At 42.0% G+C, this 27,229-nt stretch overlaps 1 protein-coding gene across 6 annotated transcripts; it reads right to left on the bottom strand.

Moving 5' to 3' along the window:
- Nucleotides 1–149: 149 nt before the first annotated feature.
- LOC135512121 (afadin- and alpha-actinin-binding protein-like) lies at nt 150–25,335 on the bottom strand. 6 transcript variants are annotated; one of them, XM_064933835.1, is made up of 14 exons: nt 25,209–25,335; nt 17,241–17,359; nt 16,913–17,085; nt 16,465–16,677; nt 16,091–16,201; nt 15,718–15,853; nt 15,473–15,548; nt 15,125–15,344; nt 14,271–14,418; nt 10,458–10,615; nt 7,732–7,908; nt 3,414–3,531; nt 3,146–3,296; nt 150–1,820 (listed from the first exon to the last, which is right to left on the bottom strand). In XM_064933835.1, exons 2-14 carry the CDS (start codon nt 17,281–17,283, stop codon nt 1,667–1,669), a joined length of 1,878 nt encoding a protein of 625 aa, XP_064789907.1. In that variant the 5' UTR covers nt 17,284–17,359; nt 25,209–25,335; the 3' UTR covers nt 150–1,666. The 6 variants fall into 6 exon arrangements, with proteins under 6 accessions (XP_064789907.1, XP_064789891.1, XP_064789899.1 ...); XM_064933819.1 differs by lacking the exon at nt 25,209–25,335 and adding an exon at nt 24,697–24,951; XM_064933827.1 differs by lacking the exon at nt 25,209–25,335 and adding an exon at nt 18,029–21,394.
- Between the last annotated feature and the right edge of the window lie 1,894 nt (nt 25,336–27,229).

Genomic DNA, 27,229 nt, shown 5'->3' with positions numbered 1-27,229 from the left:
AAAGTTATCAATCATAAGTGATAACGGATACATTTAGTGCAAAAAAAGAATCACAAGACTGCAGCCATACAGTATGGGGCCATCTTCATGACTCCCATCATGAACCGCTAAGGGGTGCTAAACACCAAGCACAAGATGTAGTAGAGATGTCAGTTAAAAATAAATACATTTATTGCAGTTTCAGAGCAGCATATCACTTAACATTAAACATTTAGAATAAAGTTAATTAAAATAATATTAATGATTTGGAGTGAAAACGATGTGTAAACATTCAGGACTAGGCAGTAGCCTATTGATAGCTTTTCGCACATTTTCGGAAAATATCTGGTTCGTTCCACAAAAACAGTGCCTTTTGCATCTCTTGAAAGTCCAATATCTTGAAAACTTGACTGCTGACATGCAAAACATTTTGGGGCCCATATAAAACATGCGACTAATGACAAAATAAAATACAGAAATATCGTTTGAGCAGAATTTCTGTTTAAGTAGAAATTGTGCACCAATATTGTATTTTAGAAGTCTGTTATATTAAATGAAGTTCTCTTTCATGGAGAATAAAATAATTCCTATTTTTAATGAGTAAAGACCTGCTAAAGTGCCAAAATTCAGCATTTTGATATGTCCCTCCATGCACCCTCAGTGACTTCTAGGAACATTTTAACCAACATTTCACAATCATTGTAAAGCCCCAATTATTGTTGCTTTGACAGCCATTTCTGAAGATTATTTATTTCATGGATTAGTGATTCATTTGTCTATCCCTCATTTTAAGGTCAACCCTGTTACATGAACTGAGCTCTTGTTTTAATGAAACGAATCCTTTTTTATTCTAAGGAAACATTGAACATCTAATAGTAAAATCATACTGTAAAAGCAGGTGAGCTGGTTCTATTCTTTTTGGCCATTTTCTGGTGTTTTGTAGTGAAACTGAGCAGGTCGAGCATAACAAGTCAACCCTGCTACCCATAGATAAAGGCTAGAAAAATTTAAAAAAAAAAAAAAAAATGGTGAAGCTTGCATTCAATTGCCACTCCCTGTTGCACACCACAAACTTCCATTCCCCCTGTCACAAGGACATTAATGGCTGATATAGGATGACATCATCAACCCTGTTACTATATTGGGAACTTAATAAGCATTTACTATAATCATTTGTAGATTCAACACCTCTTGATGGGAAAACGTGTTAAAAAAAAGTTGAACATGTGCCATTTATGATAGAATGTTAAAATTGTGACAAATTTGTTGACCAAGTAACTTATCTAAAAAAGGCACCGAATTGGTATTAGCAGAACCCTGATTTACCCAAATCAAGGTTTGGCTGCCACTTCACACTTAGACTTGGAGATGCTTTACTCAGTAAAAATCTAAAATAAAGAAAAAAAAAAACAAATCTACATGTTCATTAAAGTTCTGATTCAATCGAGTTTTGGTGAACAACGATGTACCACTGTTCGTCCTGAGACAGTGGTGGTGTTGAAACATGGGTCATGTTCATTAGGGCACACAACAGAAAACAAAAATGAGTGTGACATATTGGACAAATCCAGGAAGCCCTTCTGTTACATTACATTTTATTCTGTTTGGTGCCTAATGAACACGGCCATGGACTGCCATTGGAGTGGTCTGTTGAGTCCACAGTAATATAAATGTCACTGGAGTGTCTTCAGGTGAGGCTGTTTTCCTCTAACCCTAGCGAGAAGATACTGCAGCAGTCTCCACCTCCATATCTGTCCCTGGACCTGACCCGAGAATCTTCTCTACTATGGATGGTGTTGGACTCCTGCCAGCTCCCTCGTTTTGAACTGCCTCTGGAAGAGCTGAGGAATAAAGCACATACAAGGGTTGATCACAAACCACACAGAAAGAGAGCCTTACAGCGGAGAAGGTGAAAAGCTTCAAGTTCTTCGGAGTACAAATAACTGACAATCTGAAATTGTCCACTCACACAGCGCGGTGAAGGCACAATAGCGCCTCTTCAACCTTAGGAGACTGAAGACATTTGGCTTTGCCCCCAAGACCCGCACACAGTTATACAAATGCACCATTGAGAGCATCCCGTTGGGCTGCATTACTGCAACCAGCCCAACGAGCCTGCGGTCAGCCCAACGCATCACCGAGAGCACACTGCCTGCCTTTCAGGACATCTACAGCACCCAGTGTTACAGGAAGGCCAAAAAGATCATCAAGGACCTCAGTCACCTGAGCATGGCCTGTTCACCCCGCTATCATCTAGAAGGCGAGGTCAGTACAGGTTCATCAAAGCTAAATAGCCATCACTAGCCGGCCTCCACCAAGTACCCTGCCCTTAGTCACCGTCTAGCCAGCTACCACCTGGTTACTCATCCCTGCACCTTAGAGGCTGCTGCCATCTGTACATAAACATGGAACGCTGGTCACTTTAATAATGTTTATATACTGGTTTTACCACAGTCATGCAATCTCCATAGACAAACATTGGCAGTAAAATGGCCTTACTGAAGAGCTCAGCGACTTAACGTGGCATAGTCATTGGATGCCACCTTTCCAACAAGTCAGCTGGTCAATTTCTGCCCTGCTAGAGCTTCCCGGTCAATTAAGTGCTGTTACTGTGAAGTGGAAATGTCTAGGACCAACAATGGCTCAGCCGCAAAGTAGTAGGCCACACAACCTCACAGAACAGGACTACCGAGTGCTGAAGCGCGGTCTGTCGTCGGTTGCAACCCTCACTACAGAGTTGCTGGTACTAATATTTCTATATTTCTTAATTCCATTTTTTACTTTAGATGTGTGTATTGTTAGATAGTACTGCATTATTGGAACTAGGGACACAAGCATTTCGCTACACCCGCAATTACACCTGCAACCAAAAAAAATCTGATTTGTGATGATCAATATTCAATTGATTTACTTCCCAGCACTGGTTTAAGACACTGATTTAAATTTCATGTGATTTATCACAGTTTATTCTGTTGTACTGAGCCATTTACTATATGTTTGTTTTCTTATTTATTGTTGTTGCATTGTCGAGAAGGTACTTGCTAGTAATAATTTTATTGGACGATGTATACCATGCGTATCCCATACATACAACTAATAAAACTTGAAACACGTGTCAAAAACTTCAAATGACTGCCTATGACAATAGCAAGCTGGGATGGAGCACCTGCTGCTGTCTGGTATGAGGCGTAGTGTGTGGTAGAGATCAGCTGTGGAGGGCATGCCAGCGACAGCTTTAGGAGTGGAGAACGCAGCGTACGTCCGGGATTTGGTCAGCCTGGCTGGAGTGGAGGGGATCCTCATATCGGGCTCACTACCTAGAAAGGAAAACACAATTATGACCAACCATGCATAAAACAAACCACACATTAGAATATTAATGTACTTTTTAAAATGATTATTTTTAAATACTGCAGCATAAATATACGACGTACTAGTTGATAAGGCATGTTGAGTTTCTGATGCAGAATGTCTTTTTCGGTCCACAAATGGAGTCATGTTCAAGAACTGATTCTTGAGCCACGAGGCACGGTCTTCCTCGAAAGCCTTTTTCTGTGAAAACAAAATTGACAAAAACAGGGCTAAGATGCAGTTAAAGTTCCAATGCAGACTTTAAAAAATGTTCACTCAATTATTAAAAATGGTCAAAAAGAACAATTTCTCAAGCAAGATTTTTGCTAGGACTGTCTGTGTGGTCTGAGTAAGGAGTGGAAAACTGAAAACTAGCTGTTATTGGCAGAGTTATGAAACTTTTATTTGGTTTATTAAGTAATTTATTACCTGGTGATTACACCATCCTACCAAAACAGGCTGAAATTTCAGGTGGTCTTTTCAAACAGCTCTTACACTAAAAGGGCATCACAATTTTACAGTATTATTCCAACTAGGGCTGTTAAGTGGCCGTATTACTGCCACACCAGCGGTCACGAGTCATGATGGCAGTTCAATTCCACTTGACCATTTTGTCACGGTAATTAGGCTTTTCCAAGCTCCGATGCTGCAGATGGTCATTAGTAACCTACCAAACTTGCCATTTGCCTGGTACTCAGCACTCCATTGTCCCTCTTATCACTCTGACGTCAATGCAAATGTTATCGAAAATCTAATCAAAACACTTGAGCCCATGAGCTCCTGTTGCGTAACATTTCTATAGGCTATGCAATTGTGAGAAAACCAAATGAATCACAACAGCTTCTATAGGCTAGGCCTACTATAATTATTTCTCAACTTTCTTAATATTAAGCACATTGCTTCTCTTTACATTACGGCCACACAAATGGGATGCCGCTGGGGAATTCGATACATTATCAAGTGCTTGTCAAAATGTGAATGAGAGCGTGAATGAAAATCAGAGCTTATGCCTTTCAAGCTACTTTTTTTTTTCAAATCCTCATTAGAGTCACATCATGCAACCTTACAATGTATTAAAAATTAAGATATATAGCCCAACGTTTGTAGAACTACTAAAGTTACATTAACTCAATTCAGCATATAGGAGTACCTATGTCTTTGGTTAACCACTCAACACAATAGCTGCATGTGTGCACTCCCTCAAGTCATTGAGAAAATATTATTTATATTTTATTCAGCCATGTTCAATTGTATTCTTCATACTATAATGCCAAGGAATTCTAAGCAAATCTTGTCGCTAAATTAACTAGTGAAGCCCACAGCCATTTGGCATAGCCAGATCAGGACAATGCTATTCTGTTCTTCTGAAACAGACATTTTCTTCATATCATGCTTCTTTAGACTTGTCTAAAATAAAGTACTTTATTGTGATGGTGTAGGTTATATTACATGGATTTATTAGACTTTAAAAATGTTAACTGTTCCAAAGGTCTGCATAAGTGGCTTGTAAGCTATGTGTGGAAGCCAGGAGATGCTAAATGTGTTTGGTAACTTCTTGGTGACGGGGAAATATTTTCACATCCGGATGAAATGCATGCCCAAATTCAACTGCCTGCTACTCATCCCCAGAAAATATGCATATTATTAGTAGATTTGGATAGAAAACACTGAAGTTTCTAAAATTGTTTGAATCTTGTCTGCGAGCATAACAGAACTTATGTAGCAGGCGAAACCCAGAGGACAAACCATTCAGATTTTTATTTTTAGGTCACTCTTTTCAATTGTTTTTCATTGGGAACCCAGATTTCTAAAGGTACCTTCTTGCACTTCCTACCGCTTCCACTGGATGTCACCAGTCTTTAGAAATTGGTTGAGGTTTTTCCTTTGTGTAATGAAGCAGCCCTGTTCAAAACAAGGGTCACTTCAAGTGTAAATGTTAGATAGAGGTGCGTGACCAGAAATGTAGCGTTAGTTTGCTTTCTTCCTGTATTTAACATAGATCATCTAGTCATCAATTTTATTGATTATTTACTTTAAAAAATACCTAAAGTTGTATTACAATAGTAGTTTGAAATGTCTTGGCAAAGTTTACAGGTAACTTTTGAGATATTTTGTAGTCACATTGCGCAAGTTGGAACCAGTGTTTTTCTGGATCAAACTAGCCAAATAAATTGACATTTTGGATATAGATAGATAGATATATATATTAGAATTAAACAAACAAAAAGGACCACTTGTGATGTTTATGGGACATATTGGAGGGCCAACAAAAGAAGCTTGGCAAAAGGCATGATTTATATTCTTATTTCAGCGATTTGTGTCGAGCCTGCAGGGTTGAAATATGCTTTCTCTTTGTTTACGGAGGTGCTATCCTCAGATAATAGCATCGTTTGCTTTCGCCGAAAAGTCTTTGAAATCTGATATGTTGGCTGGATTCACAACAAGTGCAGCTTTAATTTGGTTTGTGATTTCATGAAAGTTCGATTTTTATAGTAATTTATTTGAATTTGGCGCTCTGCATTTTCACTGGCTTTTGGCCAGGTGGGACACTAGCGTATCCCAGAGAGGTTAACAGTCAGTTATTTGCTTGACAATCACCAGCGGACAACATGTATTGACCGCCACAGCCCTGATTTCAACCTCATCAACTCAGCATAAAAGAAACCTCCTCTCATGGTCAACTGCGTTTATTTTCAGCAAATTTAACATGTGTAAACATTTGTATGAACATAACAAGATTCATGAGACAAACTGAACAAGTTCCACAGATATGTGACTAACAGAAATGGAATAATGTGCCCCAGAACAGGGGGGGGTCAAAATCAAAAGTAACAGTCAGTATCTGGTGTGGCCACCAGCTGCATTAAGTACTGCAGTGCATCTCCTCATGGACTGCACCAGATTTACCAGTTCTTTTTTTTAACCCCTTTTTTCTCCCCAATTTTGTGGTATCCAATTGGTTCTTGACACAACGCACATCCAACCCGGAAGCTAGCCACACCAGTGTCGGAGGAAACACCGTACACCTGGCGACCTGGTCAGCGTGTACTGCGCCCAGCCCGCCACAGGAGTCGCTAGTGCACAATGAAACAAGGATATCCCTGCTGGCCAACCCCTCCCTAACCCGGACGATGCTGGACCAATTGGGATTGAGGGATTGAGATCCGGGCTCGTCGCTGGAAATGTCAGAACACTGACATTCCTGTCTTGCAGGAAGTCGCGCACAGAACGAGCAGTAGGGCTGGTGGCATTGTCATGCTGGAGGGTTATGTCAGGATGAGCCAGCAGGAAGGGTACCACATGAGGGAGGAGGATGTCTTCCCTGTAATGCACAGCATTGAGGTTGCCTGCAACGACAAGCTCAGTCCGATGATGCTGTGACACACCGCCCCAGACCATGACGGATCCTCCACCTTCAAATTGATCCCTCTCCAGAGTACAGGCCTTGGTGTAATGTTCATTCCTTCGACGATAAACGCAAATCCGACCATCACCCCTGGTGAGACAAAACCGCGACTTCAGTGAAGGGCACATTTTGCCAGTCCTGTCTGGTCCAGCGACGTTGGGTTTGTGCCCATAGGCGGCGTTGTTGCCGGTGATATCTGGTGAGGACCTGCCTTACAATAGGCCTACAAGCCCTCAGTCCAGCCTCTCTTAGTCTATTGTGAACAGTCTAGGCACTGATGGAGGGATTGTGCATTCCTGGTGTAACTCGGGCAGTTGTTGTTGCCATCCTGTAACTGTCCCGCAGGTGTCCTGTTCGGATGTACCAAATCCTGTGCAGGTGTTACGTGGTCTGCCACTGCGAGGACGATCAGCTGTCCATCCTGTCTCCTTGTAGCGCTGTCTTAGGCGTCTCACAGTACGGACATTCCAATTTATTTCCCTGGCCACATCTGCAGTTCTCATGCCTCCTTGGCACGTTGACACAGATGAGCAGGAGAACTGCAGATGGCACAGTTGACACAGATGAGGCATGTTGACACAGATGAGTAGGGACCCTGAGCATGTTTCTTTTGGTGTTTTTCCAGAGTCAGTAGAAAGGCCTCTTTAGTGTCCAAAGTTTTCATAACTGTGACCTTAATTGCCTACCGTCTGTAAGCTGTTAGTGTCTTAACGACCATTCCACAGGTGCACACTCTTTAATTGTTTATGGTTCATTGAACAAGCAGTGTATAAACCCTTTACAATGAAGAGCTGTGAAGTTATTTGGATGTTTACTAATTATCTTTGAAAAGACAGGGTCCTGAAAAAGGAATGTTTCTTTTTATGCTGAGTTTAGTATGGATATACATACAACACAGGAAAAATGAATTTGACTGTACTGGGCCTTTAAGTGACACATCTTGGCCAAATATAATTCTTCCATCTCGAGAACTTTCCAAAAACAAAAATGGATACCTCATATCCGAGGCGAATGGCAGCTTCAGTGAAGTTCTCCCTCTCCCTCTCAAAGTTCTTCCTTTGCTCGTCAAAGAGCCTCCACTCCTCTTTGAGACGCTCCTTCTCCTCCAGAGTGTAGCAGTCATTCAGAAGAGCAGCAGTCTCATCATCATAGCAGGGAGAGTTTAACTGCTGCTGCTCACACACGGACAAACACAAGGAAGAGGAAACAGACATAACATTTGACTGAATAACTCCTGTAAGTGTCTATTAGACTAACCTCATCCCCAGGGCATTGCACACAGCACATACGTCTGGGGCGTATTCATTACACCAACTCTGTTGCAAAACCTTTCCTAAACAGAAGCTAATGAAATGGAGGGACCTACCTGAATTTGTCCAATACTAACTCATTTAGTGAAGCCCCAAAATTGCCCTACCTGTAAGCCTGTGTTTCAGACATAAGTGGATTGCAGGCAAATGTTCTACTTTTAAACTCTGACAAAACAGAGATGCTAGTTCTAGGTCCCAAGAAACAATGAGATCTTCTTGTTGACTGACAATTAATCTTGATGGTTGTACAGTCATCTCAAATAAAACTGAAGGACCTTGGCGTTACTCTGGACCTTGATCGCTCTTTTGACGAACATATCAAGACTGTTTCAAGGATAGCTTTTTCAATCGATGTAACATTGCAACAATCAGAAACTTTGTCCAAAAATGATGCAGAAAAATGTATTCATGCTTTGGTCATTTCTAGGTTAGACTACTGCAATGCTCTACTTTCCGGCTACCCGGATAAAGCATTAAATAAACTTCAGTTATTCTAGCAGCCATGTTTAGAACTCTTGACTAGAACCCCAAAATTTGATCATATTACTCCAGTGCTAGCCTCCTTACACTGGCTTCCTGTCAAGGCATTGCTGATTACGGTTTTACTGCTAACCTACAAAGCATTACCTATCTTTCAGATTTGGTCCTGCAGTACATACCTACACGTACGCTACGGTCACAAGACGCAGGCCTCATTGTCCCCAAAATTTCTAAGCAAAAGGCTGGAGGCAGGGCTTTCTCCTATAGAGCTCCATTTTCATGGAATGGTCTGCCTAACCATGTGAGACGCAGACCCTGTCTCAACCTTTAAGTCTTTATTGAAGACTCATCTCTTCAGTAGGTTGAGTGTAGTCTGGCCCAGGAGTGTGAAGGTGAACGGTGAACGGTGAAAGGGCACTGGAGCAACGAACCACCTTTGCTGTCTCTGCCTGGCCAGTTCCCCTCTCTCCACTGGAATTCTCTGCCTCAAACCCTATTACAGGGGCTGAGTCACTAGCTTACTGGTGCTCTTCCATGCCATCCCTAGGAGGGGTGCATCACTTGAGTGGGTTGAGTCACTGACGTGATCTTCCTGTCCGGGTTGGCGCCCACCCTTGGGTTGAACCATGGGGGAGATCTTTGTGGGCTATACTCGGCCTTGTCTCAGGATGGTAAGTTGGTGGTTGAAGATATCCCTCTAGTGGTGTGGGGGCTGTGCTTTGGCAAAGTGGGTGGGGTAATATCCTGCCTGTTTGGCCCTGTCCGGGGGTATCTTCGGACAGGGCCAGTGTCTCCCGACCCCTCCAGTCTTCAGTATTTAGGCTGCAATAGTTTGTGTCGGGGGCGAGGGTCAGTCTTATATCTGGAGTATTTCTCCTGTCTTATCCAGTGTCCTGTGTTAATTTAAGTATGCTCTCTCTAATTTACACTCTGAGGACCTGAGCCCGAGGACCATGCCTCAGGACTATCTAGCCTGATGACTCCTTGCTGTCCCCAGTCCACCTGGTCATGCTGTTGCTTCAGTTTCAAATGCTCTGCCGGCTATGGAACCCTGACCTGTTCACCGGACGTGCTACCTTTCCCAGACCTGCTATTTTAAACTCTGTAGAGACAGCAGGAGCAGTAGAAGGAGAGATACAAAAATATAAAATCGGCAATGAAAAGCCAACTGACATTTACTCCTGAGGTGCTGACCTATTGCACCCTCGACAACCACTGTGATTATTATTATTTGACCCTGCTGGTCATCTATGAACATTTGAACATCTTGGCCATGTTCTGTTATAATCAAAAGAGAAAACAGCCAAAAGAGAACTGGCCACCCCTCAGCCTGGTTCCTCTCTAGGTTTCTTCCTAGGTTCTGGCCTTTTTCCTAGCCACCGTGCATCTACACCTGCATTGCTCGCTGTTTGGGGTTTTAGGCTGGGTTTCTGTACAGCACTTTGTGACATCAGCTGATAAGGGCTTTATAAATAAATTTGATTGAAATTTGATTTTAGTTGCAAAAATGTTAGAACTAATGATTACACCCCTGGTACATCAATGGTTCAAAGTTGGCCTTAGTGGGAGTGACCTTACTGACTAAAGTGTCAATTTAATTTTAGCGAATGACACAACTGCAAGGTATGGCTCTGTGCTTGTGGTGTGCTAGCGTACAGGGGAGGGTTAGGGGGAAGGTGTTGTGGGAGGTGATTGGTTGGTAGATTAAGCCAATGCATATGCACCAGGACGTTCTCCCGCCCTTTCTGTATTCTCTAACGAAGGCCAAGTTCAACGCGTTGGTCCACCAGACCCTTCACGCATTTGGTCATAAGTGTCTGGGAACAAGATTAGTAAGGCTCAAATTCAAGGCAATAAAACCAGATGTACTATAGATATTTGTAGCTCGGTCTGAAAAGAGAGCCTTGGGTTGTGATGTGGGTCTTACTAACATGTAGGAGCTGCTGCTGTGTCTGGATGAAATCTTTACACTGCTGGACCTCCAGTCTCATCCTCTCCATCTCCTTCTCATGGATCTGTCTGGTGACCAGCTCTTTACCAGCACGCTGCTGGCTCTGCTGCACCAGGGAGGCTGATGACACAACACATTCTGATCAACGGTGAAGAAATATAGAATGTTTTGGCAGCAGAATAGTTTCAAATGCAACAGTACTGGTAGTGATTTTAAATTGATTGTCATGTACAGTACCTACATGTAAGAATATTTTGAAGATAAATGCACAATGCAGAGGACTAAAGGTCAAGAGTACTAACAATCAATGGAAACAGTAGTTTTTCCTGTAATAGGGAATTAATGATCAATGGGTCAGAGACACGTGAGGAATTTGTCAAGGCAGTGAGCCTGAAACAGGATACTTGTTATTTGGCCATTGGCCCAGTTTTATTGCAAGGACTTCTAATTGGTCAACCACAGGCTAGGGTTATAAAACTACATCCGGTCCCTTTGTTCTGTGTAGAGAATCACTGAGGACAGATTTGATTTATCCTCTTTGAATAAACCAATTTCTCCCCCCCCCGGATTTGCTTTGGGGTCTGTTATTGAAGAGTAACATCAACTGCTAACATTTGGTGCCTTGACGCTGATGAATTGGTCTTGAACATGGAAAAACTCAACTGTGTGTTTATACAGGGAAAGAGAGGGCTGAGCACAACCCACGGGATTCAACTCTTAATCTCCTGATTGACTGCTAACATTGTCGGGTGAGTCTAGACCGATATAATTTAAAAGAACCAAATCAGGTTAAAATTAGTGCATGCAATGAGTGATACGCATCTGTGATGTACAAGGTTTGGGTCCTTTGCTCTAGGTTTGTTAAATCTGTATTATAGGGAGTCAAGTCCTCTATTAAAAAAATGTGAGTCCTTTTGTGAAACCTTTTTGCATAGAAGTGAGGTGCTAGTTGAGTAGCAATTTTTTTACACGTGTGGGTAATATAAAAGACTTCAATGTTTTGAAGTAAACAAGTTATGGGTAACCAGGCCCTACAGAAACAATGTGTTTGAGAAGGAAGTTTGAGTCCGAAGGGTTAAATAAATACAGTTGAAGTCGGAAGTTTACATACACCTTAGCCAAATACATTTAAAATCAGTTTCACAATTCCTGACATTTAATCCTAGTAAAAATGTCCTATCTTTGGTAAGTTATGATCACCACTTAATTTTAAAGAATATGAAATGTCAGAATAATATTAGAGAGAATGATTTATTTAAGCTTTTATTTATTTCAACACATTTCCAGTGGGTCAGAAGTATACATACAATTAGTATTTGGTTGCCTTGCCTTTAAATTGTTTAACTTGAGTCAAATATTTTGGGAAGCTTTCCATAAGCTTCCCACAATAATTTGGGTGATTTTTGGCCCATTCCTCCTGACAGAGCTTGTGTAACTGAGACAGGTTTGTAGGCCTCCTTGCTCACACACATCAAGTTCTGCCCACAGATTTTCTATAGCATTGAGGTCAGGGCTTGTGATGGCCACTCCATTACCTTGGCTTTGTTGTCCTTAAGCCATTTCGCCACAACTCTGGAAGTATGCTTGAGGTCATTGTCCATTTGGAAGACCCATTTGCGACCAAGCTTTAACTTCCTGACTGATGTCTTGATGTTGCTTCAATATATCCACATAATTTTCCTACCTCATGATGCCATCTATTTTGTGAAGTGCACCAGTCCCTCCTGCAGCAAAGCACCCCATAACATGTTGCTGCCACCCGTGCTTCACGGTTGGGATGGTGTTCTTCGGCTTGCAAGCATCCCCCTTTTTTCTCCAAACATAACAATGGTCATTATGGCCAAACAGTTCTATTTTTGTTTCATCAGACCAGAGGACATTTCTCCAAAAAGTATGATCTTTGTCCCCATGTGCAGTTGAAAACCGTAGTGTGGCTTTTTTAATGGTGGTTTTGGAGCAGTGGCTTCTTCCTTGCTGAGAGGCCTTTCAGGTTATGTCGATATAGGACTCGTTTAACTGTGGATATAGATATTTTTCTACCCGTTTCCTCCATCATCTTCACAAGGTCCTTTGCTGTTGTTCTGGGATTGATTTGCACATTTCCCACCAAAGTACGTTCATCTCTAGGAGACAGAACGCGTCTCCTTCCTGAACGGTATGACAGCTGCGTGATCCCATGGTGTTTATACAGATGAATGTGGTACCTTCAGGCATTTGGAAATTGCTCCTAAGGATGACCCAGACTTGTGGCAATCCACAATGTTTTTGAGGTCTTGGCTGATTTCTTTTGATTTTCCCAAGCTGTCAAGCAAAGAGGCACTGAGTTTGAAGGTAGGCCTTGAAATACATCTACAGGTACACCTCCAATTGACTCAAATTATGTCAATTAGTCTATCAGAAGCATCTAAAGCCATGGCATCGTTTTCTGGAATTTTGCAAGCTGTTTAAAGGCAATTTAGTGTATGTAAACTTCTAAGCCACTAGAATTGTGATACAGTGAAATAATCTGTCTAAACAATAGTTGGAAAAATGACTTGTGTCATGCACAAAGTAGATGTTCTAACCAACTTGCCAAAACTATAGTTGGTTATCAAGACATTTGTGGAGTGGTTGAAAAACTAGTTAATGACTTCAACCTAAGTGTATGTAAACTTCCGACTTCAACTGTATACAACCAGAGATATATATTATACATCTTTTGAAGTTAATGTAATGCCATTTTTAAGTTCGAGAACCACTGGAGAAGCGCAGAACAGCTCCTCCGGATGTGAGCATGAAAAAGACATTAATGTCACGGTCTAGTGATATGAAGAACCATTTCAAAGTGGAGAAGTGTAGGCAAGCAATAAAGACATTCTGTCATTGTTGACAAAGATGGAATCTGTCTGATATACAAAAAGCTTGGGGAAAATACAGAACGTCTAACTCGTTGACAAAAACAAGATGGTCTAACTGTATTAGCCAAAGTAAGGAAGCGGGATGAGAAATGTCTTGATAAGCGTGATCGGACGTTGGAGAGATACAGATAGTTTGAGGGCTCTTTTTGAACAGATAAAAGAAGAAAGTCAACAATTACAGGTGAGGGTCGTAAAAGCAGACGTGTAAGCGCTGTAAGAAACCACATCCTTATCATGGGTTACAGTTAATAGTTGATACCGGCTGGTCACTTTAAGGACTTGAATGATTACCTTGACAATAGGACGATTTAATATTATTGTCTTGCAGACAATTATTTATTTTGTGAGTTCTCTCCTAATACAGGATGTGGTAGGAATCATAAGAGACAACACTTATTTTCTATAACTTTGTTTGAAATCTATTTCTTATTGTAACAAGAAGTAAAATATGCCCTTTGTGTTTAATCAATGGAAACAGTGTTTTTTCTGTAATAGGGAATTAATGATCAATGGGTCAGAGACATGTGAGGAATTTGTCAAGGCAGTTAGCCTGAAACCGGATACTTATTTGGCCATTGGCCCAGTTTTATTGTAAGGGATTATAATTGGTCAACCACAGGCTAGGGTTGGGTTATGAAACTACATCCTGTCACTTTGTTCTGTGAAGAGAATCACTGAGGACAGGGGAGAATTAAAATCTGCCTCAGCATAACATCTATGATTTGTCCTCTTTGAATAAACCCATTTTTCTCCCCCTGATTTGCTGTGCAATGGAAGAGTAACATCAACTGCTAACATACAACACCAGTTAATTCCCAGAGAAAACCATTGATAACCACTGAGTTACAGATTTATTGTTAACTTCTTTGGTAATATGGGTGATGTGATGTCTGTACCCTGGCTGTCCAGTCTCTCCATGTGGCTCTTCAGTCTCCTCCATTGCTGCCGGATGCTATTGGTCAGCTGCTCCCGGGCGTGTTCACATGACTGGTCCAGGGTCTCTCTACTGCAGTCGCCAACCTCCTTATCCCTGTCTGAGCCGGCCTGAAGGCACAACAATGAACAATGTTAACCAGATGTCACTCCCATACGTAATGTAAAGTGCTTAGAGATCTTGTAAGAGTATTATCAAAATGTATTAGGTCTTGCATCTACAGTGAGCTCCAAAAGTATTGGGACAGCGATACATCTTAATGTTTTGGCTCTGTACTCCAACACTTTGGATTTGAAATTATACAACGGCTATAAGGTTCAAGTGCAGTCATTTTTAATTCAAATTTTTTTTTTTCATACATATCAGGTGAACCATTTAGAAATTACAACACTTTTTGTACAAATTCCATCATAGGGGACTAAAAGAATTTGGACAAATCACATATTTATATTAGTAGTCAAAAGTTTAGTATTTGTTCCCAAATTCCTAGCACGCAATGATTAGATATAGATTGTCACTACAAACTTGTTGGATGCATTTGCTGTTTGTTTTGGTTGAGTTTCATATTATTTTGTGCCCAATAGAAATGAATGGTAAATAACACATCATTTTGGAGTCCCTTTTATTGTAAATAAGAATAGAATGATTCTAAACAATTCTACATTCATGTTACCATGATTGCAGATATGATAATTACTTTCTCAATCATTCAAGATGAATTCCGTAATCATGGTAACAGCCACAATAATGTAGAAGTTTAGAAACATTCTATTCTTATTTAAAATGTGTCACTGTCCCAATACTTTTGGAGCTCACTGTACTGTCACGTAGGGGACTTCTGGTACTCAGTTCTAGGCTGTCTTCCACATGGTCTCTGAAGCTGGAGCATGGTTTCCTAGGACTAGGACTCAGAATGGACACCATCTCCCGCTTCATCTGCTGCAGCACCTTCTTCAGCTCAACGTTCTCCAGCATCAGGGCTCTATGACGAACCTCATAGTCACTCAGCAGGGACCTGTACATCTCCCCCTCATGTCTACAATAATGGCAAATAAACACACCCCCATCAAAGTGGCTTCTCCAAAGCCATGTAGGATTTGTTGCATCAAGAGTTGATGAATGCACTTAAAAACAGATATGGTTCAGTTTGAGGAGTATTGCTACCTGGCCTCGACCTTTCCAGTCTTCCATTGGCTTCTCTTCCCATCAGCCCGTCCCAAGTAGTTCAATACGTCAATCGCTAGTAGAGATAAAAAGAAAATGAGGGACTTTTTATAAAGACAGATCGTTTTTCATGGGTGTTTATTTTTTATTTTTAAGATACTTGGTTGCAAAGATCCACATTTCCAACAACCTTTGGAATAAGGAGGAGGAAACTATGTCTTGAGAACATGGTCCAGCACCCCTACCGAGTTTCTTATCCCTCTTTTCCACCAGTAGCTGGTTGAGGCGTTCTTTGAGTTTGGTGCTCTCCCTCTCCTTCCTCTTGGCATCATGGCTGTACTGAGAGGCTCTGCTGGCGATGATGCTCTGGAGCTTCTGCACCTGGGGTGTGTTCAGTAGGGAGAAAATATTTTGAAACGGGGAAGTACTACCTGAACTTGTCCAACATGAACACAATTTACAGTTGCATAATGCTTTGCTACGGTGTGCCCTACTGATCACGACCCTGGTTTGACAGGCTCACACACTGAAACTACATTTCCCATGGATGATTGCAGTTAAATAAGCATATCATTAAATATAGAGTGTAATGATTAACAATTTTATTACGAAGTCTACCTCATCTTTTTCAGTTTTAAGGCAGTTCTGCAGAGTCTTGATTTTGAGTTGCAGCTGCCTCTCTGCCTCGTGCAGTCCTGATGTCTCTCTTTTAGAGAGCTCCAGCTGATCCTGGGAACAAACACAAATGTACATGTAATGTCAACATTATATAGTCTAGTGTATGTGAATGTGCACACCTTGACTAAGACTAAGTTCTCCTATAAGCAGTAAGCAAGCACCTTTCACCCAAGGACAATGAACTGTACATCGGAAACATAGTAAAATGAGTGTCAGTGTTGTTGCGGTAAACCCCCATCTCAGTGTTTTTCCTATCTTTCTATTGACAATATGCACCCTGTTTGGAAAACGATGTATGGGAAAGACAGCCTGACCTTGAGTCTGGAGTTGGTGATCTGCAGGTGTTCCAGGGTGCTGGATCTCTTCAGCTGCTCTGTCTCCTGCTCCTGCAGGCTGTGTTGGCTGCGGCGCTGCATCTGGAGCAGCTCATACATGCTGTTCAGGGCTGGCACAGTGTTCAGCCCCCCGCTTACCTCTGGTGAGCTGGCCTCAATACATGCAGAGGAGAACCCCAGAGAGTCCATCTCCTGTACAAGGTCCCAAAAAGAGGGCAGACAAATAGGTTAGCACTCAGAGGATTCAGTGCATGAGATAAATGAAGCTTCAGATAGACAAAACCTCAAATCAAGTAGTGAAGAGGAAGTGATACCTGGCTATATAAACAAGCAAGTAGCACATTACACAACGCGACCTTCAGAGTATTGGGAAAGTATTGATATTCTAAATGTAACCGAAATAATAGCTATTTCAATGGTGCAGTACCTGATTAATGTAAGAGATACACCGGGGAACATTGTCCTCAGTGCAGAAGGCACTTAACACATTGTAGGAACTCTTGGACAGTGGCATGGTGGAGGAGTGCATTGTAGGAAGGTTGTTATGATGCCACGAGGGGGACATCGTCATTCTTGCTATGCCGGAGAGCTCATGGGTTTCTAAACATAGTAGGGAAATGCAGAGAACAACCAATGGATACATTAAGAGTTGACTCAGACTGGCTGACTAAGAGGTTTAAAACGTTCTAAAATTAGGTCACAAAAATGCATCCCATAAAATCAAACAAACAGAGACGCCATTTGAATTAACTTACCTATTGATGGCTCTATAGTTGGTGAAGTCCAACAGTTTTCCATGCCAACACAGCGTCAAGATAGTAGGGAGATCATCTGTGAGAGACCAACTGGAGGCTTCCCTCACTGGAACAGAATCCTGAAATAGAGCATCAAGCAGCAAGCCAATGACATAAGCGTCTAATGCAGTATAATCTGGGTTGATTCTTCACCACCATGCAGGATTAACCGTCATCTGTGTGACGTGCCAGCATGGGACGGGCTTTCAGGCCTTGGCCGTTACACTGGACTGTAGAGTGATACTTTGAGCTTGAGTAAAGAGGGTTTGCATGTTAACTTCAAATCAAATTTTATTTGTCACTTACACATGGTTAGCAGATGTTAATGCGAGTGCAGCGAAATGCTTGTGCTTCTCGTTCCGACCATGCAGTAATCTAACCTAACAATTTCACAAAAACTACCTTATATCACACACATGTAAAAGAATGAATAAGAATATGTCCATAAAAATATATGAATGAGCAACAGCCGAACGGCATAGGCAAGATGCAGTAGATGGTATAGAGTACAGTATATACATATGAGATTAGTAATGTAGGGTATGTAAACATTATATAAAGTGGCATTGTTTAAAGTGGGTAGTGATAAATTTATTACATACATTTTTCCATTATTAAAGTGGCTAGAGATGAGTCAGGATGTTGGCAGCAGCCACTTAATGTTAGTGATGGCTGTTTAAGTCTGATGACCTTGAGAAAGAAGCTGTTTTTCAGTCTCTCGGTCCCTGCTTTGATGCACCTGTACTGACCTCACCGTCTGGATGATAGTGGGGTGAACAGGCATGGGGTTGGGTGGTTGTTGTCTCTGATGATCTTTTTGGCCTTCCTGTGACATCAGGTGGTGTAAGTGTCTTAGAGGGCAGGTAGTTCGCCCCCGGTGATGCGTTGTGCAGATCTCACTACCCTCTGGAGAGCCTCACGGTTGTGGGCGGAGCAGTTGCCGTACCAGGCGGTGATACAGCCTGACAGGATGCTCTCGATTGTGCATCTGTAAAAGTTTGTGAGTGTTTTTGGTGACAAGCCGAATTTCTTCAGCCTCCTGAGGTTGAAGAGGCGCTGCTGCGCCGCCTTCACCACGCTGTCTGTGTGGGTGGACCATTTCAGTTTGTCTGTGATGTGTACGCCAAGGAACTTAAAACTTTCCACCTTCTCCACTACTGTCCCGTCGATGTGGATGGGGGGCTCCTTTGTTTTGCTGACATTGAGTGTGAGGTTATTTTCCTGACACCACACTCCAAGGACCCTCCCCTCCTCCCTGTAGGCCGTCTCATCGTTGTTGGTAATCAAGCCTACCACTGTAGTGTCATCTGCAAACTTGATGATTGAGTTGGAGGCGTGCATGGCCACGCAATCATGGGTGAACAGGGAGTACAGGAGTGCTCAGAAGGCACCCTTGTGGGGCCCCAGTGATGAGGATCAGCGGGGTGGAGATGTTACCTACCCTCACCACCTGGGGGAGGCCCGTCAGGAAGTCCAGGACCCAGTTTCACAGGGCGTGTTGAAGGTACTATGGTGTTAAATGCTGAGCGGTAGTCGACAAATAGCATTCTTACATAGGTATTCCTCTTGTCCAGATGGGTTAGGGCAGAGTGATTGCGTCGTCTGTGGACCTATTAGGGCAGTAAGCAAATTGGAGTGGGTCTAGGGTGTCAGGTAGGGTGGAGGTGATATGGTCCTTGACTAGTCTCTCAAAGCAATTCATAAAGAAGGAAGTGAGTGCTACGGGGCGATAGTAATTTAGCTGTTACCTTTGCTTTGTTGGGAACAAGAACAATGCTGGCCCTCTTGAAGCATGTGGGAACAGCAGACTGGGATAAGGATTGATTGAATATGTCAGTAAACACACCAGCCAGCTGGTCTGCGCATGCTCTGAGGATGCCGTCTGGGCATGCAGCCTTGCGAGGGTTAACACTTAAGTGTTTTACTCACGTTGGCTGCAGTGAAGGAGAGCCCGCAGGTTTTGGTAGCGGGCCGTGTTAGTGGCACTGTATTGTCCTCAAAGCGAGCAAAGAAGTTTAGTTTGTCTGGGAGCAAGACATCGTGGTCCGCGACAGGGCTGGTTTTCCTTTTGTCGTCCGTGATTGACTGTAGACCCTGATTAACTGTAGACCCTGCCACATACCTCATGTCTGAGCCGTTGAATTGCGACTCTACTTTGTCTCTATACTGACGCATAGCTTGTTTGATTGCCTTGGAGGGAATAGCTACACTGTTTGTATTCGGTCATGTTTCCGGTCACCTTGCCCTGATTAAAAGCAGTGGTTCGTGCTTTCACTTTTGTGCCAATGCTACCATCAATACACAGTCTCTGGTTGGGGAACGTTTTAATAGACGCTGTGGGTACAACATCACAGATGCACTTGCTAATAAACTCGCTCACCAAATCAGCGTATTCATCAATGTTATTGCCCGGCGGTATGCGGTACATATCCCAGTCCACGTGATCGAAACAATCTTGAAGCGTGGAATCTGATTGGTCGGACCAGCGTTGAACAGACCCGAGCGCTTCCTGTTTTAGTTTGTCTATAGGCTGGGCGCAACAAAATAGAGTTGTGGTCAGATTTTCCGAAAGGAGGGGGGGGCTTAATATGCGTCGTGGAAGTTAGAATAACAATGATCCAGGGTTGCGCCAGCCCGGGTTGCGCATTCGATATGCTGACAGTTTAGGGAGCCTTGTTTTCAGATAAGCCTTGTTAAAATCCCCAGCAACAATAAATGCAGCCTCAGGATATGTGGTTTCCAGTTTACATAGAGTCAAATTAAGTTATTTCAGGGCCGTCGATGTGTCTGCCTGGAGGGGGATATACACAACTGATTATAATCTAAGAGAATTCTCTTGGTAGATAATGCAGTCTGTATTTTATTGTGAGGAATTCTAGGTCAGGTGAACAAAAGGACTTGAGTTCCTGTATGTTGTTATGATCACACATCGTCTCGTTAATCATAAGGCATACACCCCCGCCCTTCTTCTTACTAGAGAGGTTTGTTTCTATCGGCGCGATGCGTGAAGAAGCCAGGTGGCTGTACCGACTCCGATGATGTATCCCGAGTGAGCCATGTTTCCGTGAAACAAAGAAAGTTACCATCTCTGATGTCTCTCTGGAAGGCAACTCTTGCTCGGATTTCATCTACCTTGTTGTCAAGAGACTGGACATCGGCGAGTAGTATACTCGGGAGCGGTGAGCGATGTGCCCATCTACGGAGCCTGACCAGAAGACTGCGCCGTCTGCCCCGCTGTCGTTTTGGGTTACCGGCTGGGATCCGATCCATTGTCCTGAGTGGTGGACCAAACAGAGGATCTGCTTCGGGAAAGTCGTATTCCTGGTTGTAATGTTGGGGAGTTGACATTGCTCTTATATCCAATAGTTCCTCCCGACTGTATTTAATAAAACTTAAGATTTCCTGGGGTAACAATGTAAGAAATAACACAATAAAACAAAATACTGCATAGTTTCCTAGGAACGCGAAGCGAGGTGGCCATCTCTGGGCTCTTGTGTGACTGTATGCCAGAGGGAGGCTTTGAGGCACACACACACCTGTGTGATGTGTGCAAGGTTTAACAATGTCACGGAATTCAAAAGGCTAAGATTGTTGAAGCCCTTTTTCTCAAACTATAGACAACTACAGACACATTATTCAAGTGGGCCTCAGTATGATCCTTCCATTTGTCAGATCCCTTTGACGATAATATGATCCTAAGACTTTACTGGTGCAACAAGCTGAACCACATTCTACACTCTCGTAACTACACTTTAAAAAATAGGCCCCGGTGCAGTTATTGTGCTCCGTTTAAACATGGTGTGCATTCCATTGTAGACTGGACTGTTTTGTTAGCCTTGGGCAAAGGAAACGCCATGCTTTCACAAATATTTGACCAATAAGTTTATAATTTTCCATCAATTAGCAAGTGGCTGGATCTCAGAGAGATTAACCGCACGAGGGAAACAGCACTCCTCTGTCTCAGTATGTGTAGTCCATGTATCTAATGCTGTCTGGACAAAAAGAGTGACAAAGTAGCTGTAGAATTTGATTGACTGATGCCAGCAAGCATTTGGCTTCCCTTGATACATTTTTTAAATAAAAGAATCAGCATTGAGCGGAGCTCAACTGTGGGTTGTACGGGAGCAGCACCCCCCCCCCCCCCCCCCCCCAAGGGAGGACAGTTGGTCTGTGGCTTCACACCAATCAAATCCTAAGCAAAAGGTAATTTTAGTTTCTGGTCTGCTTGTGTTGATATCCTAGGCTAGCCAGCATTTAAGCTAGCCTATGATTACAAAAATTAAAGCATACTGTATTACAGAGTAGAGGTCGACCTATTATGATTATTCAACGCCAATACCGATACTGATTATTGGAGGACCAAAAAAGCTGATACCGATTAATCTGCCAATTTTATAAAATGTACTTGTAATAATGACAATTACAACAATACTGAATGAACACTTATTTTAACTTAATATAATACAACTTAATAAAATCAATTTAGCCTCATAAATAATGAAACATGTTCAATTTGGTTTAAATAATGCAAAAACAAAGTGTTGGAGAAGAAAGTAAAAGTGCAATATGTGCCATGTAAGAAAGCCAACATTTCAGTTCCTTGCTCAGAACATGAGAACATATGAAAGCTGGTGGTTCCTTTTAACATGAGTCTTCAATATTCCCAGGTAAGACGTTTAGGTTATAGTTATTATAAGAATTATAGGACTATTTCCCTCTATACCATTTGTATTTCATTAACCTTTGACTATTGGACATTCTTATAGGCACTCTAGTATTGCAAGTGTAACAGTATAGCTTCCGTCCCTCTCCTTGCTCCTCCCTGGGCTCGAACCAGCAACACAACGACAACAGCCACCATCGAAGCAGCATTACCCATGCAGAGCAAGGGGAACAACTACTAGAAGGCTCAGAGCGAGTGACGTTTGAAACACTATTAGCGCGCGGTAACTAGCTAGCCATTTCACTTCGGTTACACCAGCCTCATCTCGGGAGTTGATACACAGCACAATGCTTGACGCACAAAGAAGAGCTGCTGGCAAAATGCATGGCAGTGTTGTTTGAATGAATGTTTACGCGCCTGCTTCTGCCTACCACCGCTCAGTCAGATACTTAGATACTTGTATGCTCAGTCAGATTATATGCAACGCAGGACACGCTAGATAAGATCATCAACCATGTGTAGTTAACTAGTGATTATGATTGATTGTTTTTTATAAGATAAGTTTAATGCTAGCTAGCAACTTACCTTGGCTTACTGCATTCGCGTAACAGGCAGTCTCCTTGTGGAGTGCAATGAGAGAGAGGCAGGTCATTATTCCATTGGACCGGTTTACTGTAAGGTTGCAAGATTGGATGCCCCGAGCTGACAAGGTGAAAATCTGTCCTTCTGTCCCTGAACAAGGCAGTTAACCCACCGTTCCTAGGCAGTCATTGAAAATAATGCGTTCTTCACTGACTTTCCTAGTTAAATAAAGAGATATATATATATATATATATAATTTTTTTTTTTTAAATGTATTGATTTATTTTATTAAATCGGCGCCAAAAATACTGATTTCCGGTTGTTATGAAAACTTAATTAGGGTCTATTTCAATCGGCCCTTCCATTAATCGGTCGACCTCTATTACACAGCCATAAACAGTTTTGCCAACATGAGAGAGGATGGCATTGGCGGTCAACTAGTTTACAAGTAGGCACACACACACACACACACACAGTACCATGGACAGCCACATGATATTTAGCAACATTGGACTGAATAGTTTTTGGTCTCTACATTTGTTTTCAGTGTACTAAACTAAGCATATATAACCTTGATTTGATCATGTTTAAAAGGTTTAAAGTTGAAATGGTACTAAATTATTATTATTTTTAGTACAATTTCATTCAAACCCGGCCGACACAGGGGCGAATTGTCCTCCGCCCTAAGGGACTCCCAGTCACGGCCGGATGTGATACAGCCTGGATTCGAACCAGGGACACTGAGATGCAGTGCCTTAGACCACTGCGCCACTCAGGAGCCCAATAGCAGAGGCTGTGCCAAATTCCTTAAAATGACGTTGAGGCAGCTTATGGTAGAGAACATTAAATTCTCTAGTAACAGCGCTGGTGGGCATTCCTGCAGTCAGAATGCCAATTGCACACTCCCTCAAAACTTGAGACATCTGTGGCATTGTGTTGTATGACAAAACTGCACATGTAATGATGCCACACCTGTCCGGTGGATGGGTTATCTTGGCAAAGTAGAAATTCTCACTAACAGGGTTGTAAACAAATTTCAGCAATTTATTTGAGAAATAAGCTTTTTATGCATATGGAACATTTCTGGGATCTTTTATTTCAGCTCATGAGGATCAACACTACATGTGTTTATATTTTTGTTCATTGTATAATATTTGCTTTGTGGACTTCACAGAACAGATGTTGCTCACCTGTTTTGTGATGAAACCAACGTATATGTACTTAAATTTATTCAACCACTGACTTATTTACATGCCTTATTGTTTATCACGGTGAAATTCGAATGGAAGCAAACAGTTATCACAACATAGGTTGTAATATTGTTTTTATACTGGCTTGGCTTCCTCAGTGATTTTACCCACACACCGCTGCTGCTGCATGTGATAGCACCGGAGTAGAATGTAAATCGAGCCACAGTGGCAGAAGCTATGTGGTGTCCTTATCCATTTAACCAGGCTGCATTGGTCTCTTATCTGCACTCAACTTAAAATGGGAGTTAGTGTTTCCCTATGTCACGCTTAACCAAAACAGGGGAGTTATAGAGCCACATCCACCCAATGTGCCTCCATCTGAATTTAGCTTTGGGACACAACAATGATTTTGGACACAACATTGAGAGTCTGTATTAGTTAGTCCAACCAATACAGACTCCCGCCGTTACGTCCCAAAATAAATCTGATTCCAATAAGAGCAGGCAACTGACAAGAAGCAAACATTTTAGTGTTGACAATAGCAGACATTGTGAGTATACAGTTATTGCCTAACGTTAGTATCAACACACCAAACTATATTTTCTTATCATTTTTTTGAGATGCTGCAAGTGAGATCAATAAACAGAAGGCTCAGTTGAAAACGTAGTCACACTCGCATGTAAACACTTAGCGAGATAACGTTAACTAGCTTGCAAATTAAGTTGGCGTCATCTAAAGTTTGATTAACGTTAGCTAAAAGTTAACTCTGTAAACTATTATTAACGTTCGCGTTGTTGACCTGGCTGGTTTACCTAGCTAGCCAGGTAGAAAGCTACTACAGTATATATAGTTAGCTGCTGGAGTACTAGCAGCTAGCTAGGTTTTGATGAAACGTTGCAAAATATTTTTGTAGCTAACTAGCTAGGACTCTCTGTAACTCCCCATGGCTGGGTGCCGGCGTTTATTTAGTGTGGATACTCACTTGATTTTGGGTCCGACGTGGAGTGAGGGATTATATTGCTAAGCCTGCCTGCCAATTCCTGAAGGCTACAATAGTTATTTTTTTATTAAATAAGTGAAATCCGTCTCTATCGAGCTATTGTTAGCTAACTAAGTAGTTCATAACCATGAATGCCATATTAGCCCACATTGGCAAGATAGATTTTTTTTAAAGTCCTCCTCTTCTTGGCCTCAAAACCAACACCACCGTCATTGGCGGGCGCGTTGTCAAGCAACCAGTATCAGTCCAATGTATTGGATCATGTGCACAACCGTCGTTCCTCTGATGGACTATTTATCCAAAGGTTAGGGCTATCTGTGATCCTTGGGAAGTCCCTACCCTAAACCCTGACTTTAACCCCTACACTAACCATATAACCATAACCTTTATCTTAACCCGTCATTGTAAATAAGATTGTCATTGTAAATAAGAATGTGTTCTTAACTGACTTGCCAAGTTAAATAAAGGTTAAATAAAAAAATTAAATCCCTTACCTTTAACGTTTTAAATGTCAACTTCAATGGGGTGACTTCAGAGTTGGACGTTCTACGGACATTTTTGCAAATTAGGAATGCTGTCTGGTGCATTTATCCTCCCTATGAGTGATTATACATTATATATACGGCTATTTCAGCTGTTGCTGACAGGCATATAAAATGTAGTACACAGCCATGCAATCTCCAAACATTGGCAGTAGAATGGCCTTACTGAAGAGCTCTGTGACTTTCAACTTGGCACAGTCATAGGATGGCATCTTTCCAACAAGTCAGTTAATTTCTGCTCTGCTAGAGCTGCCCAGTTAAACTGTAAGTGCTGTTATTGTGAAATGGAAACATCTAGGAGCAGTAGCAGCTCAGCTGCGAAGTGGTAGGTCACACAACGGGACTGCTGAGTGCTGAAGTACATAGCGGTATAAATCGCCTGTCCTCGGTTGCAACACTCACCACAGAGTTCCAAACTGCCTCTGGAAGCAACGTCAGCACAATAACTGTTTGTCGGGAGCTTCAAGAAATGGTTTTCCATGGCCGTGTAGCCGCACACAAGCCTAAGATCACCATACGCAATACCAAGCGTCAGCTGGAGTGGTGTAAAGACTCTGGAGCAGTGGAAACACGTTCTCTGGAGTGATGAATCCCGCTTCACCACCTGGGAGTCCGAGTGATGAATCTGGGTTTGGCGGATGCCAAGAGGACCCTACCTGCCCCAATGCATAGTCCCAACTGTAATATATGCACACAGTCGATGCGCGTGCATATATTAAAACTCCAGATTCTTCTCCCTTTACCATATATATATATATATATATATATATATATATATATATATATATATATATATATTTATTTAAAAGCTATCTAAACCATATTATTATCCTCTCAGTCAGAACACTTGAGGCTATCACCCAAAAAAATACAAATTCATGAAATGGTGTGCTCTTGTAACTTTGTCGACGTATCAGTCTATGTCAAAGATGTAGTTGCCAGGAGAGATGCTGCGTTTCCAGTAGAATTTCTGAGAGGGTCAGAGGGGTGTACTCCACCTCTATCTTCTCATATGCATGGTTCCCTGCTGTCGGGTTCTGCAGGTTTATGAACTGAAAATAGGAAAATAGTGTATAGTGAGACATGATATGATTAACATATCATGCCCCAAGGGTCAAAACTGGGCCCCTCCTGTTCAGCTTGTACATTAATAATCTGCCTTCTGTCTATACTGGGTCTGAATTTCAAATGTATGCAGATGATACAGTGATATATATGCATGCAAAGAGCAAACAACAAGCTGCACAAGAACTCACTACTGTAATGGTCCAGGTTACAAAGTGGCTCAGTGACTCGTGTTTGCATCTCAATGTGCATGTTCTTCACAAAGAGGGCAACCGATGCTACTGAGCCAGATGTCTATGTGTCAGGGGAGAAGCTCCAGGTGGTATCTGATTTTAAGGCACCTTTAGTCAATCTGCTTTCTCTGTGAGAGCTTCCCATGTCTGGAACACACTGCCATCAGACACACGTAACTGCACCATCTATCACACTGTCACAAAAAAACATGAAGACATGGCTAAAGGCCAATCAGATTTGTGAACATAATCCCGAGCTGTGTATTGCCGCTTTCCATGTTGTCTGTTGTCTGTAGCTTGTGAGGTGTGGAAACACTTTGTTGCTTTTATGGATTTTGTCTTGTTGCTTTTTGTGCCAATGTTGTTCTGTCTGTATGCTATGTCTTGCTTGTCCTATGTTGCTCTGTGTGTGCTCACTGCTCATTGATTGTCTGTATTGTAATTGTTTTTAATAATCTTCCCAGGGACTGCAGTTGAAAATTAGCCAGCTGGCTAAAATTGTCATTTTTACATGAAATGTTGTTTAATGTGCACTGTCTCATTAATCTCATTAATAATAAAAAATAAATAAATAATATAAACTCAACTCAACATTTACAAACATGTTCTTGGCCAGATTTGTATAAGTGATGCAAATGAGGAAACATACTATGTTGTGTTCATTTAATTTCTGCT

The sequence above is a fragment of the Oncorhynchus masou genome, chromosome 3, assembly GCF_036934945.1.
Source record: "Oncorhynchus masou masou isolate Uvic2021 chromosome 3, UVic_Omas_1.1, whole genome shotgun sequence".
Taxonomy (NCBI): domain Eukaryota; kingdom Metazoa; phylum Chordata; class Actinopteri; order Salmoniformes; family Salmonidae; genus Oncorhynchus; species Oncorhynchus masou.
This window is presented reverse-complemented; position numbering and strand designations above follow the sequence as displayed.